Raw genomic sequence first — 16,355 nt, 5'->3', positions numbered from 1 at the left:
GTTTGTTTGTTTGTTTTGGGGGGTGGTTTTTTATGTGTGTTTTTAAACCAAGGAGCTTGCCCAACTGAAAATTCCTTGGTGGGGGCTTCCCAGGAGATGATATCTCTATTTAGGAATCTGGAATCAATGAGGGGCATAAGATAGGCTTTCAATCACTAAATTATTTCACTAGATTTTAAAAACTCATGGCTTTAAACACAGAAAAACTAAACCTTTCTGAGCACTGATTATATGGTGGGAACTGCATATATTTTCTCATTTGAATACCTCCAAGATTCAAAGTCTAATTGTAAAATCAATAATGGCATTTCAAAAAAGAATTTATTGCCCAGCTGAGGCTCAGGATCATAGGACTGGGAGCTCCAAACTAAAGTGAGGATGATAAGAAAATGGCCATTCAAAGAAAACCCGCCTCTGTTTCTCTCTGCTGGCCAGTCATCAAAACTAAGTTGGAGTCTTTCACAGGCCACCAGTGGGTTTTACCAGTTGCCCATGGAGACTGTCCCCACTCAGTCATTTACATTCATAATACCAAAGACACAGTCTTCTTTTAGCTGCTTTGCAACTGCTAAGGTTGGTCTGAGGAATGACACCAGAGTGTTAGACTTTTGCCCCTGAATCTCTCTTCATACATCCAATTCAACATGATTAATACCCAATGCCCCACTCACAACAGCTGTTCCCCTACTGACGTCCCCTCTTCACCCCCCTAACTTCTTTTCCAGGCTCACGGGCTCAGAACATTCACCTTATTTGTAGCTCTTTCCAACACTGGCACGGCCCTGAAGATTCTACTTCTGCAATGTGTCATGACCCCAACCCCCTCATTATAATGCCCAGACCTCACCTGTGTGCAAGGTTGCATCACCACGTAAAAAAAAAAACACAAAATAAAACCAACCCTATTCTTAGTCATAATCACTGAGAGTAAATTTGAAGGTAAATATACTAGCAGTAATTCCAGCACTCGGATAAAATCATTCTTAAGATGTTTAAGTATTTTCTTTCTGCGCGCGCGCGTGTGTGTGTGTGTGTGTGTGTGTGTGTGTGTGTGTGTGTTTCTTAAGATATTAGCTCATATATTTAAAGAAAATGGGATTAATATGAATATAATATTATAACCTGCTTTTGTTTAATATTTAATAAGTTATTTTAATGGCTACATGATATTACAGTATGTGATCGTTTATTATCAAATCCCCTCTTTGTAGATATTTTGCTATTATAAATAACTGTGTCAAATACCCTTGAAGTTAAATCTTTGCAAACAACCTTAATTATTTCCTTCAGATAAATTCTTAGATGTGGAATTGCTGCCAGACAGGTATGAACATTTTCAAAGGAGGCTGTTAAGTACCTGTGAAACTACCTTCCATAAATAGATCAATTTCTACTTTTACCTGATTCACTGCACAGCCACAAAACTGGGTCTTATAACTTTGTTTTAAGAGACATCAGTTTCATTCCAAAAAGTGGAATCACGTTCCCTGTTAACATCTTGCTGGGAGTACACAACAGTGGCTTCCTGCCTCTTGCATCTTCCCACTATGGTCCACATGCACTCACTTCTCAGGCTAAACCTCCCAAGGACCCCTCAACGCTTGTCTGTGTACCTGGAAGTCTTTTCTACAAAACTGTCTAACAAACCTCTCTATCCTTAATCTCCAAAAGTCGGCATCCTTGCGATTACTAGATAGTTCTGGGGATTAAAAGTGAAAATGAGTGTTGTACGCCTGGGGGTTCATTTCCCTGAAGGCTTTGCAGGTGCCTAGTTCTTCATTCAATGAATCAAGGCATCACACCTTTGCTTATGCTGGTCCCATTACCTGGAATGACTTTCACATGCATTTCCACCTACTGAAATCCTAACCACATCACAAATTCTTTTTCAAATGCCAAATTTCTTGGAAACATTCTACCTGTCCCCCTAACAGATGTTACAACATCTTCTAAACTTCCATAAAAATTGTGACCTCCTTCTATCTCAGATGGCAGCCATTTTTATAATTCCTTGCTTCTTCTCTGGACTGCATGTGTTGACAGCGGGCTCTGCATTAGTTCACCTTTGAATGATTTGTATTACCTGGGGTGTCCTGCACAAAAAGGGCATTTTGTAGAGAGTTTGGGGAGTCTACCTCAGACTGGAGAAATTTATGGAACATCTACTCCCATATTGTTTAGGTATACAATAAGCTGAACAGAGAAGACATGGCAGATGGATCCTATAACCATAAATGGGATTGCAAATGGCCAGCCCCCTCATTTTCATGGGCCAGACAACCATTTGTACACCCTGTGTAACAACAGCTATCTTTGTCCAAGCGATTACTCTGTGCTGGTCTCTGTGCTAGTAGATGCTTTACATGTCTCATCTTGTGGAGAATAGAAAACTAATCTGTGGGGTGGTAAGTGACATAGAACTTTCTAGAGCAGGGGTGGGGAACATCCAGTCCATGGGCTGTATAAGGCCAGAGAAATCATTTGGTCTGGCCCTGCCAAGGCACTGGGGTGAGTTAATTAAATGTTTGACCAAATGTAACAGGCTAATTTCTAAGTTGATAATTTCGTATGGCCCAGGAGTGATATTATAAATATCCAAAGGGCCCTTGGCAGAAAAAGGTTCCCCACCTCTGATCTAGAGCATCCTGCTCAATCATAGCGGTTGGGGTAATTGATGAGCTTAATTTCAAACTGTCAAAGGACATTTCAAAGGCTATCAGTCATCAAAAGCTGCCTTAGGGAGTAGAACTTCAGGAGGGGGGGTGCTTTTTCAAATGGGATTCTGAGCCAAGAGCTCTGCTGGGCTTGAGAGTCTGCATTTCTAAGAAGTCCAGGTGATGGGGGTGCTGCTGCCCTGCGGTCTGAGTAGGAAGAAAACCGAAAGTGGCCTGGGGAGTGGGACACTCTGGAGTGAGGGGAGGGGTTCCTGAGAAAGCACTACGTAAAAAAGGAGGAAATGCAGGGAACTAATATTTTTTCACATTATAGCAAGATCAAGCACACAACTGTAAAATGTATTACCTAAGTAATAGCTCTGAGCAAGAAAAAAAAAATAATAAACCAAAATTAATCTACCTCTTGGGCTGGGAAATGCTTTACAATGGCCCAGTACTCACTAAAATGATCAAATCAACCTCAAAATTGCCTAAATGAAAAATGCAGCCAATGTTTAGAATCTAACGAGGTTGCCTAGGGTGCTATTTGCCTCATTTTGGTTCTTTCTTTTACTTGCTATTTCTTCTGTGAATTAGGTTGCTGCTTAGTACCTATTAGACTTCCTCGTTTACTACAACTTCCAGGAATCTGGACAGCAGAGGAAATACATGCAAGAGAATAAAGCAGCATTTCACACATCCCCACATCTCCTGAACAGCCTCTCTCAATCAAATGCCAGACCGAAGGGGTGTTCCGGAGTAACAGGTCTGGCACAGGTGTGGAGATGGGACCCAGGACCTTCACAGGCACAGTGAAATCATTTCATGACTACGCTGGGCAGGTACGATCTCTAAACACACAAGTGGAGCACCAAGTGATACTGTGGTGGGCCGAGACACAGACCAAAAGCCGAGCTACTGGAGTTACCATACTTCAGTCTCCAAACTCAATTTTCCCACAAACATTTTAGAATTTCAGATAATCCTATGACTCGGGGTGGGGGATGGAGGGGGAGGTGTGTGTTTAAGATTGAAGAATACAAATCTGTTATGTTTCTAAGTTGTACAACCAAGTTTCTTAGATAATTCATACTCCGAGGTTTCCTGGGAAATTTAATTCATGCTGCAAATTAACAGAATTATGTCTGGCACGTGAAATCCGACGGTCAGAGTATCTGCCGGTGAGTAAACCTCCCTGACAGTGCTCTGAGGGACGGGACTCCGTCGGGAGTGGTAGTTAATGTTTCCCCTACACAGCAGTCCTCACCTTCCTCCCGACCTGCAATATAACTAGAAATAATGAGCCAGCGTGTGCCACGTGACTCAGCAGAGCTGCTCCCGGGTATCATTTGGGCATTAAGTTGAACAGTTATTCTTTCATGTCACAAGGGTATCATTCATTAAATTATGGCTATAGTCCACTAAATGGGTCTGTGGTGGAAAAAAGCTTAACAGAGCAGTGCTTAAGGCATTTAATGCATCTAGGTAATGGGTTGTTTACAGGAGCTGTCCTGGGTGTCTGTTTTTGTTACTGTTCGCTTCACACCTGCATATTACACACTCTCACAGCCAGCAGTGCCTCCCCACCCACTGTGTGCCTGCAAAATGCCATTTTCTGGGGAACAAAGATGAAAATAGGATGCTCCCTGACCTTAAGAAGCCTCAGTGTACTTACTGTGAGGTCAGACCCCAAATTACAAAGCATGGCATAAGTACTACCTTTATTTTTTAATTGTGGTAAAATACACATAACAAAGTTTACCAACTTAAACCATATTTTAAGTATACAGTTCAGTAGTGTTAAGTACATTTTCATTGTTGTGCAACCAATCTACAAAACTCTCTTGCCTTGCAATGCAACCCATGAACATTAACTTCCATTCGCCTCTCCTGCCGGCTCCTGGCAACCGCCATCCTACTTTCTCTGTCTCTGAACCTAACGACCCTCCTAACCTCATCCAGGTGGAATCATATAGCATTGGTCGTTTTGTGTCTGGCTTCTTTCATTTAAAATAACGTCCTCAAGGGTCATCCATGTGTCCTTCATTTATAAGGCTGAATAATACCCCATTGTTTGGATCTACCACATTTTGATTATCCATTAATCCCTTGGGTTATTTCCAACTTTTGGCTACTGTGACGAATCCTTCTTTGAACATGGGGGTACTATAAACGCTATTTTAAAAGAATATGTAAGATGCTGTGGCAGAGTTGAGGTTCTCACAGAGGTAGATGCATTAGAGTTGACTCTGAAAACAAAAAGGCTCTCAAAATCCAGGTGATGAAAAAAAAGGATCCCTGTGGAAAGGGAGCCAGGAGGCCTGATGCTCTGGCAGAACCTTCACACTAGCCAAGTGCGGGGTGGCGGGGGTGCATGTTGGGAACTGGGGCTCGAGGGGTAGGTGGGAGTAGAGCTTTCTACAGCCTCGTCTGTTCTGGTTAAACCACTTCTTTAAGAGCCTGCCCTGGTCCCAGCTGAGGGCCCCAGCTCCCTTTGCTGGTGCACTTAGACCCTGGTAGGGCCAGGATGCAACTCCTTTGGGTCCCCCACGTGTGTCTTTCCCTGCCCCCTGGGCTTCCTTCCATCAAATTTGAGTGAGTCTCTGGGCCCTTTACTGCCCCCAGCTGGTTCCTGAGTCCTGACTGGGTCATGGATTCCAGAATCTTCTCTGGTGGCTGAGCGCTGGCCATACCACCCCCGATGGAGTGGACCTGGGGCTATGGTTCCAGCAGTGGATCACCCAGGCCAGGAGCTATTGGTGACCCATAGGGATAAGACCAGTGTCCCAGAAAGCAGCAGCCTGCTGTTGGGAGGGCAGGGGAATGACAGCAAAGGATGGATTAGAGGGCAAGTCTACAGAATGGGCCAAGGGACAGAGGGCAGCAACTAAAGGCCACCCTGGGGAGGAAGAGAAGGACTGTGAAATACAAAGAAGTAAGAATTGATTGGAACTAGATACTAGAGAGATACTAACGAATAGCCAGGGTTGACTTCCAAGACTTAGGTGTGAATAATGAGATGTTGGATCCATATCCTGGGGCAGGGTAAGTTCCAGCCTCGGCCCAGGGCTCACCAACCACCATGAGGCAGCTCACATCACAAGGAGAGAAATACTGGTATTCACATTCATGGTCAGTTTCCAAGATTTACTTATAGTCACCGATGTAATTTGCTTCCACAGAAGAACAAAGGGGCCCCTGACTCATTCACGAGGAAGCCAACAGTCGGATACAGCCACTAAACTTTTAGCTGAGATTTTAAAGAGGCAAGGTGGTTTAAACAAACCTTTTCTCTTGACTTAATGAGTGCTGTCAGGTGTTTGAGTACCAGAGGCCCGTCCAGGCTGTATGTGAAGTTAACGTTGTCAAAGACAATCACGCCTTCATGGGGCCAGGCCGGCGGGGGGCGTTTTTCGTATTCCCAAGGCGCTTCTTTCTCAAGGTTTGTATATTCCATCACCCTTTCTACTGAAATCATCTGTAAGACAGAGGACATCGTGGGTTTATGGATGGTAAGAGATTGTAAATGAACCGCTCTGTTATTTTATTTTATTTTGAACCATTCTGTTTTTATACCTAGTTGATTAAGGATATCTCATGTCGTAACACCTCGAAAGGAGAGAAGTTAGGAACTGGATGAAGACTTTGATGATTTACAAACTTGTTCACCATCTTTTGACACTTTTACTTATGGGAACTTCCCTCAACATTATATTAAAACTAAGAAAATGAGAGAAAAGAATGCTAAGATCTCATTTATCTACTTTTCATACCTGAATAAAAAAAAAACAACAAGAGAATTTGTTAAAGAAAAGACTACTTATAGCCACCAATCAGTAATTTAAGCTATGGAAGGGCCATCTGTTATACATGAATTAAACTGGATGGTCACCAAACCTCATTTTAATAGTCACTTTGTACTTCATTAGAAGAGTAAAATGAATATATTTCATTTTTATCATTTTTCTCCTTTTGGGAGAAGGTGCAAATATTCATAAGAGGAGATAATTTACATATTGACTATGCCCTCCTAAACAAGTATACTGGTAACTCAACACCTTTGACCAGACATCAGAGAGGAGCTTAATTCTACCAGAAAGAGGGACCCCAGCAAATTCAGGTGTTCAGTGGTAAATTGCTAAATGCTAAAATGGGGGTGGGGGGAGGAGATGCCTGTCAATTAAACAAAGAAAAACCTAAAAATAATGATTTTTTAAAACCAGGAATGAGGAACTACCCCATTAAGAAAAATAAATAAACGGGCCTCTGAGAAATTAGCTTATATCCACTCCAGGATTTCAGAACCTCCCTCCCACAGAGACCTGTATTACATTTGAAGACAGCTTGTGATGAATATAAAACCTGCTGACATGGCATACATAAGACTGAGAAAAAGATGTATACATTATATTTTACATTAACTTTAAACAGATGGAAGAAGGATCTGAAACACTCTGTTAGCTCCGATGTAAAAATAACAGTTTTAATATTTTACATAAGGAGCGCTTTTATGCTGTTTAATGGGAAGGAGACTGGAAAAGGCTAAGAACGTCAAGATAAACATTACCATATTCTCGACTTCAGCGCTTTGCCTGACGCACCACTGGAACATCCCCATGAGGGTGAGGGCGTAGGACAGTGCTAGGCCAACCTGCCCGGCATCCAAAGCTAAATGATGAAAAAAAGGGGAGTCAAGACAGTCCATTCTAAACCAGAGTCTGGCTCCTTCTGTCACTTTACCAAAAAGACTCCTTTAAAGTATTTAAACACATAGCATTCAATAATAGTAATAGTTACACTTTCACTATCTGTTGATTGAGACCAGGACATAAAACCCCCCGCTGTGAATTCACAATGAATACTAAATGAGTTTATTAATCCCGTAGGACTGACACACACCTGGCAGATGATACAGGTGAGGAAGTCATTATTTAGAGTTTCCTCATTGTGGTTTCCAGGACCATTATGTAATTTCACTTACTAGGTTCAATGCAACTGCGGTTGGAAACCCCTAAAAACAAAGCAATGCGTACTAAAAGCCAGTGCTTTTAAATCCCAAACACTCCTCTCATTGTTCCATTATTCAGTACTGTGATTTGGTGCTGTAACATGGAATAGTTAGGGATGGCGAATTCAAGCCATGCATGCCAACACCTGCTCATCTGGTACCCACAGGGCAGTGAGGATAACATTCCTTCTTGCTGAGCATCTTTCTCCACCCAGTGCATGGCACCTACAACCAAGAGATCTGAGTGGTCCTATAGCTAAAACCTAGAGCCCTAAGCTGGACAAAATGCTTACGGGTGAACTTGGTTCTATCCTCACAATTACCAGACACTACCAGGATGCTCAGGGGGTCATCTTGCTACATCTGCACAGGTCTCAACCCATTCAAAGAAGATCAAAGGAACTCATCCAGACCCCAATGGTCCTCTTCGTGGGCCAAACAGTGGAATCACACACTGAAAATGCTCTAATACAAACCCACTAAGTATTAGACAAGGTGGCAAGAGTTTAATTTAATACTTATAAATGCAGCTATACATTGTAATATACCACAAATAGTTACTCTCATCCGTACTTACTATTTGCCAGAATCAGGGACCCAAAGGCAACAACGGTGACAAAGATGGCACAGATGGCATCCAGACGCACAGCGAACCATCGGGACGTGGTCAGAAACAAGAACCAAGCCTCTGAGGTTGTGAAGCACAGTAAGAACACGAAAAAGTAGAAAGACCACATTAACCACTTTGAATGAGGGGGAACCTTGTACTCAGTTGAGCTACAGAAGATTTTTACACAAAGGAAGACAGCAGAGTTGCACACCCAGGGAACCTGAAGATTCCAGAAAGCTAAGTGCAAAATACTCAAGCATCAGCACAGTGGATTTTTCCTGATTTTGTGGGGAGCATGCATTAAAAAAATTCAACCCTTAGGTTATAAACAGAAATGTGCTCCATCTACAGAACATGGAAACATGGTCTCATCGGTGCATTTCTTCCTCAGCTGGGCCTCGGCATGAAGCTGTCTCTCACGTGCTGTTCCCAGTGCTCCAACAGCAGAGAGGGCAGCTCCCAGTCTGTTTCTAGCACCTTCCATACTCACTATAGGGCCCTGCACAGTGTTTATGCCTTAGGAGCCTGTATCTAAATGACCATCTCACTAAAGGGATCTGCGTGTAGCGTCCAAAATATGAGACAGATTGGAAAGCTTCACAGATACAAAGAACATTACATATCAAAAGGGTGGCAAATCTGACAATTAGGAAGTGGATCTCCTCAGCCAATTCTGCCACCCCACGTTCTGAAAAAGGGGTCGGCAAACTATGCCCTATGGCCAAGAATGGCCAACCACCTGTTTCTATAAATAAAGTTTTATTGGAACATAGCCACAACCATTTGCTGATGCATTATTTTTGCCTGCATTTGTGCTACAACAGCAAAGTTGACTAGTTGCAACAGAGCTGATATGGCAAACAAACAAAGCCTAAAATATTTACCATCTGGCTCTTTACAAAAAAAGTTTCCTGATGCCTGCCCCAAAGGGACAGAAAGTCACGGGCCCAGTGATAGAAGAATAAAGCAAGCCAGGCCGGGTTGGGGGGAAGGTGATGCTGTTATTGAGGAAGAGGGGAGCACAGAGGGGGCAGGGGAGGGGAGGAAGATGTGCAGCGACAGGATGCGGGGCTGGCCCCAGGGGGAGGCAGAGAGAATGCTAGCCAACAAGGCCACCTGAGAGGGAGGTCAAGGCTCAGGAGGCAGCAGGTCCCATCCTTTGAAACCGTTTCCAGAAACGTACAGACCTGAATGCAAATCCTGGTGTGCATCAAAGAGTTCCTGAAACCTCTCCTCAGCTTTGTATGCCCGGATGGTCCAGAGTCCCTGGAGAGAAGACGATAAGTGGGAAAACACCGGGCTCCGAGCTGGGGAAGCAGAGAGATGACAGAGAACGTCAGTGGGAAACCATCTGTGGTGGCATGTCCCAACAAATAGCACCGCCAGTGCCTCCCAGCGGGGGGGAAGGGGGAAGGGGGCTGGGGCAGAAACGGCTGTGCCCCTTCTGGGAGGACCCTGCAGGTCAACCCTCAAGCCCCTGGTCACACCATGCTTTCCATTAACCACCTGGAAATAAAAGCTTCTTTCTGACCCCATCTTTGGCCAGCTTCAAATCATAGCTAGTTTTAGATAAATTCTTTCTTTGCTAATTCATTCATCACGGTCCTGCTCAAAAGATCTGTTGGTAAAACCTGGGTGTTTAGGGGAAGGTAAGATCTCACTTGTGTTACAGGAGGCTGCAGAGATTTTATGAAATGACAGGGAAAAACTCAAACTTAATGCCAGAGCCTGACTCCTTAGCCCGGCATTGAGTGTCTGTGTCACACAATACCATGCATGTGGGCACTGCACATGTGTTATGCTCAGTTAGTATCCACAGTTCTACAAGCACAGAGGGAGCAGGCCTCCACACGTGGACAGCCCTGGGCTGTAGGCCATCTGACCATCCCCTCCGCCTGGGGATCTTTCTAGACTGGGGACCATTAGGGTTAGTGCTAGGGTTAGGGTCCCCAGCCTGTGACAGTGCTGAAAGGAGAAAACATTCTCCGAGGCAGATATGACCTCACATTTTCCCTTGTATCTAATTCAGGCAAAGAACCTTAAGTGACTCTGGGATGGTTCTGACCACCCAATTTTATGCTTGTGGTATTACTCTAGCATCCACACTGTTCTCTCCCCACCATACTGAGCAACTTTTAACCTCTATTTACTTTAGCTCTCTTTAACCTTGGACTTTGAAGAGAGCAATATGAACACAGATTGAGCTCATGTGCCAAATCGGAAAGGTTGGAAGCTCCATAGAGGCCTTTTCTGCACCCCCAAGCAGATGTCCAAGCCCGCCCCCGAACACGGCCAGTCTGGCTATAAGGTGCTCATCAGGATGACCCAGGGGACTTACATGGCTCATTATATCAAGAGAGTGCTACACACCGTGCAGAGAACTCATGGTCTCATGCCCAGAGCAAATGTTGTCACATAAACTATTTCACCATCGACAATTCTTCTGATAAGGAAAAAGAGGTTCTACAATTCTCCAGAGCTTGGACGTCCTCCTCACTTGCTTCCCTCATCAGGAGGTCAAAGTGGCAACTGATTATCCCCACAGGGTGGACTCTATAAATCAGGTGTCACCCAGCCTTGAACACCAGGGCACCCAAAGAACACATCATCTTCTTTACCGCATACCCAAGAGCGATAGCGGTACAACAGGAATCTGGACCTGTGGAAAACTATCCTCTGTCTTCCACACGCCATTCAGGGCTGAGCGGATACCAGGATGAGTGAATTGGAGGGTTTGCAAAGAAAATTAACTGGTACAAAGAGAGAGGGGATGCCAAGGCTCCGGTATTATCTTGCCCAATGTAATATCCTTTTCCCACCGACTAAGCTGACTATCCTGAAGTAGACCTATGTAACACTCATGGCATTAGTCACCAGTCACAGACAAATGTAACCTACATTTCACAAGACAGACAGCTGTGTTTTCCGTGATCCTGAGGACTCTTTGGGACACAGAGTTGCAAATCTTCCCTGGCAAGGTGGGCGGGGAACTGCATGCAAGGACCTTGGGCTGAGAGCCTTGCTACAGGCTCTTGTTAATGCTATGGGTGACCTGCTAGCTGTCATGTTCTTAATGCCTTTGGTAGAAGCCAGCAAGCACTGTTTAAGCCTCGACTCAAGTAATCCTCACAAGAACTCCAGAGGGCAGGTGTATTATATACTTGATGAAGGAAAAACAGGCTGAGGGATTAAGAGCACTGGCCAACATTAAGTAAATCAACCAAGTAGCTGGTAGGGCTGAGTGACAGACCCAACTCTGGCTTATTCCCAAGACCGTGCTTTTAATCATGGCCACACATCTCACAGAGAGAATAATCAGGGGTTAAAGATGCCTGTGTATGACTAAATGCATTCCACACCCCCCACCCCAGACTTTGTAGTTTACCTGTAGAAAACCCTAAAATCTTAATCCACAAGCCTTACTCAGTACTGTACATCTTATTAAGCATCTTAAGTTGAAAAAAGTCCCTAAGAATTGGCATAAGAACTCTAAAACAACAGACATGAGGATCTATGACTTGAAAACATGTGGCACACGTGTGTTAACACTCCCCCAGCAATACCCATGGCAGACATTGCTAGTTGACCATAGAACCCTTACAGACAAAATTTGAATATGGCTTCATAATTCAGGCATTGCCCAATGAATAGAGTTGGCTACAGAAATACAACTAAATGCCATCCAGGCTTTATGCACTTCTCTATGATTGAACATTGCTAAGCTCACAATTGCAAAAATGAAAAACCATTAGATCAATTGTAGATTTGACAGCAAGATAGCTTAAATGTCAGCCCAAGGTTGCAAGGTTTCAAGTGTGACCTGAAACTAAACCTCGGGACTTTAGCAGTTATTCAAAGCACACGGATGAAGCAAGTTTGTGCCTTCTAGCCAAGACAATCAGGTGTCTTTCTTTTTGCTGGTGGTCCCAACAGCAGCCTCAAGAGGTACTATCAATTATTGCTTAGAGGAAACAGTGGAATTGTTACTTATGGCACAGACCACCAGGTCTAATCAACTGGCTACCACATTTGGTTATCGGTGGGGTGTGGAGGAAAGAATGACCTCAAATAGTAAATGACTAAAGCCTTGTTGTCTACACAAAAGAATGGTTGGGGCTTATCACTTGTCCTGCCTTCTCCAAGTCCTGTCATCGTAACAAATCACATCAACAGAATGTTACCAACACCTTGACGACACTGCTCCGCCGCCCCATTAAAAGATCTAAGAAAGCCAACCCTCAACAGTAGTTTAGCTGGTTTTCTTGATGACTGAAAAGTTTGCTATAGCTTTTATGAAACTGTCACCCACTAGTCTTTATGCAAATACTTAGGACAAATGCCCTTCTAGAGTTTATTATTAAAAAAGAAACACACATTTGCCACAACAAAAACTCTTTATCCTGATGAACTTGTATTTTTCCACTTGGTAGATACGGAGAACCGTGGGAATCAACATTTCTCTCCTTAGCTTGGCTTCCAGAAAGCTAAGTTGGTATTGTTTTGCAGTAACTATCCTCAGTTGAGGTTTCTGATACGAATATCTTTCTCCCTTATATTTGGGCTATCATCCTTACAGATTTAAAAAATATATATTAGCTATTCTTATTTAAATTCCTTCTTTATGTTTTGGCTGTCATCCTTATAGATTTAAAAAATATATTAGTATCTATTCTCCTTATAATTTTGTTGTTTTAATAATAAAATGTTTGTGCATTAATGAGATAAGCTCTGAATCGGTACATCTTCTGTGACTACCTGTAGAACACAATGGTTAATCGTCAAATGCTTTCTCCACTATTCTAACACTAGGAAGCTGAATAGAGTAACACACTAAACTGATTCCTCTCCTGTGTCCTCCCAAGGGGATTATTTTCAGTATCCATTTATCCGGACAGCCCGGGGGGAGGGGCGGGAACCCTCAAACCGTGTGGCGCTACTGGTGACAATAAAGAGCAAGACTGAAAATAGCAGAGCTTATCTTTTCAAAACATTTAACAACCACAACTTATTTGAAATTTTTTGAGTGAGAGTAATATATTTTTCAAATGTATCACTTCTGACATGAGTGTATTTCCTGACACCTCCTTTTTCTTCCTCTAATCTTTTCCTTTCCTTTGTCATTACTAGTAAATTCAGGGGGAGGGGGAAAGAATCTGTTCTATTTCTATATTAGTTAAAACATGATGAGATATTTTATACCTCAGAAAAACATGTATCGCCTTCTGTTCTGGATTAGGAAGTATGTCATGATCAGGATGGTAATGGCCTGTCTTCAGTGCTCACATTCCCACGAAATATTACTCCACATACATCCATTCTTGACTTATGCGAAGCTGAAGGCTGCACCTAGCGTGGCACTGATCTATTTGCGTTAAAAACCACAATGACTAACGGAGGTTTTAGTACTCAGTTCATGTTAACTTTATGAGCATTTCAGGGGTCTCCTTAATTAGGGCATGACCGGAAGCCAGCTTGCACTGCTGCCATCCCAACCTGAGAGCCTTTGTACTCACTTGTAGATTCCAGGCGTTTGACATCTCTGGACGTTTCTAAGAAATATCTCCGAAGAACAAAGAAAATGATGCCAAGGGGAACCAAGGGTATTGCAATCCAAGGTATAACTGCCACCGCCACGCCGACCACACCAATCACTTGCAGAAACGTCTGAAACAGTGAAAATAGATGCAGAGGTCTCCTGTGATGTTGTGACTTATAATAAAAATTAATGATTTGGTCTTTGCCCCCATTTCCCGCACAGAGTTCCCAAGTGATCAAGGTACTAGTATCTTTTATGTTAATGAAGTAACCTCAGGAACACACCTAAAGAACAGAACTGGTTGCCGATGGAGCCAATCTACGGTTAGAGGATTGAAACTTTCAGTCCTACCCCCTGATGTCCTGCAAGAAGAGATGGGCTTGAGGTTGAATCAATGGCCAATGGCCAATTGACTGAGTCAGTCATGACCACATAATGAAGCCTCTATAAAAACCCCAAAAGACAGTTTCTTGCCCTTTTCTCGGAGAGCTTCCAAGTTGAAAAACCAGAATGTTTTCCACCATGATGAGCCCCAAGCTGCACAAGGACAGAATCTCCTTGAGCTTCATTCAGGACCTTGTCTTACGTCTCTCTTCACTGGCGGTGGATCCATATCCTTAGTATTCTTTACAATAAATCCGTAATCTAGCGAGTAAACGGGTTTTTCTAGTTTAATGAGCCATTCTAGCAAATAGATGGAGCCCAAGGAGGGGCTCATGGAAACCTCTGATTTGCAGTCAGTCATTCAGAAGCACAGGTAACAAGCCGGGCTTGCAAGTGAGTCTGAAGCAGCCGTGGGCAAACTACGGCCCACGGGCCGGATCCGGCTGTTCTATCCAGTTCTCTTGCTCTCCCCTCCGCTCCTTTACTTTGAATTTATATTAGTTCACACAAACACGCCATCCATGCTTTTGTTTCGGCCCTCCGGTCCAGTTTAAGAACCCATTGTGGCCCTCGAGTCAAAAAGTTTGCCCACCCCTGGTCTGAAGTGAAGGGCGGTCTGGTGGGACTGAGCCCTTTACCTGAGGAATCAGATTCCATCCTGGGCAGATGGTGTCAGAACTGAGTCGAATGCTCGGACATCATGCTGGCATCCAAGAATTTCTTGTTGGTGTGGGGAAGCCTCCACACACAAATTGGAAATGGGTCCTGGAACCCTTTCACCTTCTTACCAAGAATTCTTTTCAAAAATAGATTTAATGAGTTGTTTTGTTAGGATTAAATTTCTCACTTCCAAAGACGTGTTGTAATGGCAGGAAATGTTTTCCCATCCAACTAAATAACAAAAACATAGGTGTGATCCTGCTGCTACTTATCGAATGCTTACTATATGCCCAACAGAAGATAAGAACTCTCTGGGCATGAGCTCTTCTGATGCTCTCAGTAGCTCCATGCGGTAGTCATTGCTATTTTCCTTATTTAGCTGATGAGAAAATTTGAGACTCAGAGGGGGTAAGACTTGAATCCCAAACTATCATGAGTCAGTAGATACCACCTAGGAAATGAGCAAGTAGTTATTACAGATGAAGAATCAGAAGACTCAGCAATACTCAGAGATAAAGAAGTGGATAGAGACATATGTAAAACTTTAGACAATAAAAAAAAAAGTGGATAGCTGTAAATTCAGTACTCAGAAAAGGAGGAAAATGTTTACCTTTGGAAGTGGGGTTTTGCTTTCATGTTCTACCTATATTTAACACTTCCTGCATGCTTTCTGTATATCTGACTACACGTTAAATACTTCATGTGTATTAATTCACTTAATTCTCACAATAGCCCTATTGAATTAGTAATATTATCCCATTTTACAGATGGAGACACTGAGGCACGGGCAGAGGAAAAGCAACTTGACCCAGACTGCAAAGCATATGTTAGGGAGCACATGTTGTCAGCCGTTATAACATAATGAAGCTTGCCCCTCATAATCAACTTTTTGCTGCCCAGGAAAAACATTGACTTATTTGAGCCTCCTAATTTGTCTTTAGTTTTTTCCTCTAAACATTCTGCCCTGAGCCCAGCTGGCCTGACTCAGTGGATGAGCGTCCACCTGTGAACCAGGAGGTAATGATTTGATTACCAGTTAGGACACATGCCAGAGTTCTGGGATCTCTCATCATTGATGTTTCTATCTTTTTCAACTTCTCCCTTTCCTCTCTGAAAGGTGGGGGGGTCGGGGAGAGGTCAAATGGTGGGGACATGAAGATGCATATTGGCATGGGCCAAGACCTCCAAAGTTTATAATCTTTGATGGATACAAACCCCTGACCATCTGCACAAGGCACAGGGTGCTACAGAAACATAGGGAGGAATACTGGACCCTGTTCAGAGGGTTCTAAAAAGAGACTTGTGAGCAAATATCACAGGCAGGCTTAACAAACAGAAAGAGAGTGGCATAAAGAATTTGCAGGTAGTAATCACAATTGATGCAACTTCTGACCAAGAAGGAACCCAGCAGCAAAAGTTAACATGGATTCTCCTGTGTTGTCTCAGCACCAGCACTGCATCCTCTATCTGCCAGCCCAGCGCCGTGCCCACCACCCCACCCAG

General features: G+C 43.4%; 1 protein-coding gene across 1 annotated transcript in view; it reads right to left on the bottom strand.

The window, feature by feature from the left end:
• ABCC4 (ATP binding cassette subfamily C member 4 (PEL blood group)) overlaps positions 1-16,355 on the bottom strand; it is a 236,179-nt gene that overhangs the window by 38,215 nt on the left and 181,609 nt on the right. The window contains exons 21-25 of the mRNA XM_080659153.1: positions 13,786-13,936; positions 9,460-9,579; positions 8,240-8,350; positions 7,222-7,322; positions 5,941-6,132 (exon numbers count right to left, since the gene is read on the bottom strand). Of these exons, the coding sequence (XP_080515279.1) occupies positions 5,941-6,132; positions 7,222-7,322; positions 8,240-8,350; positions 9,460-9,579; positions 13,786-13,936 (675 nt within the window). The remainder of the gene's footprint in view (positions 1-5,940; positions 6,133-7,221; positions 7,323-8,239; positions 8,351-9,459; positions 9,580-13,785; positions 13,937-16,355) is intronic.

Source organism: Plecotus auritus (genome assembly GCF_963455305.1).
Source record: "Plecotus auritus genome assembly, chromosome: 3".
Taxonomy (NCBI): domain Eukaryota; kingdom Metazoa; phylum Chordata; class Mammalia; order Chiroptera; family Vespertilionidae; genus Plecotus; species Plecotus auritus.
This window is presented reverse-complemented; position numbering and strand designations above follow the sequence as displayed.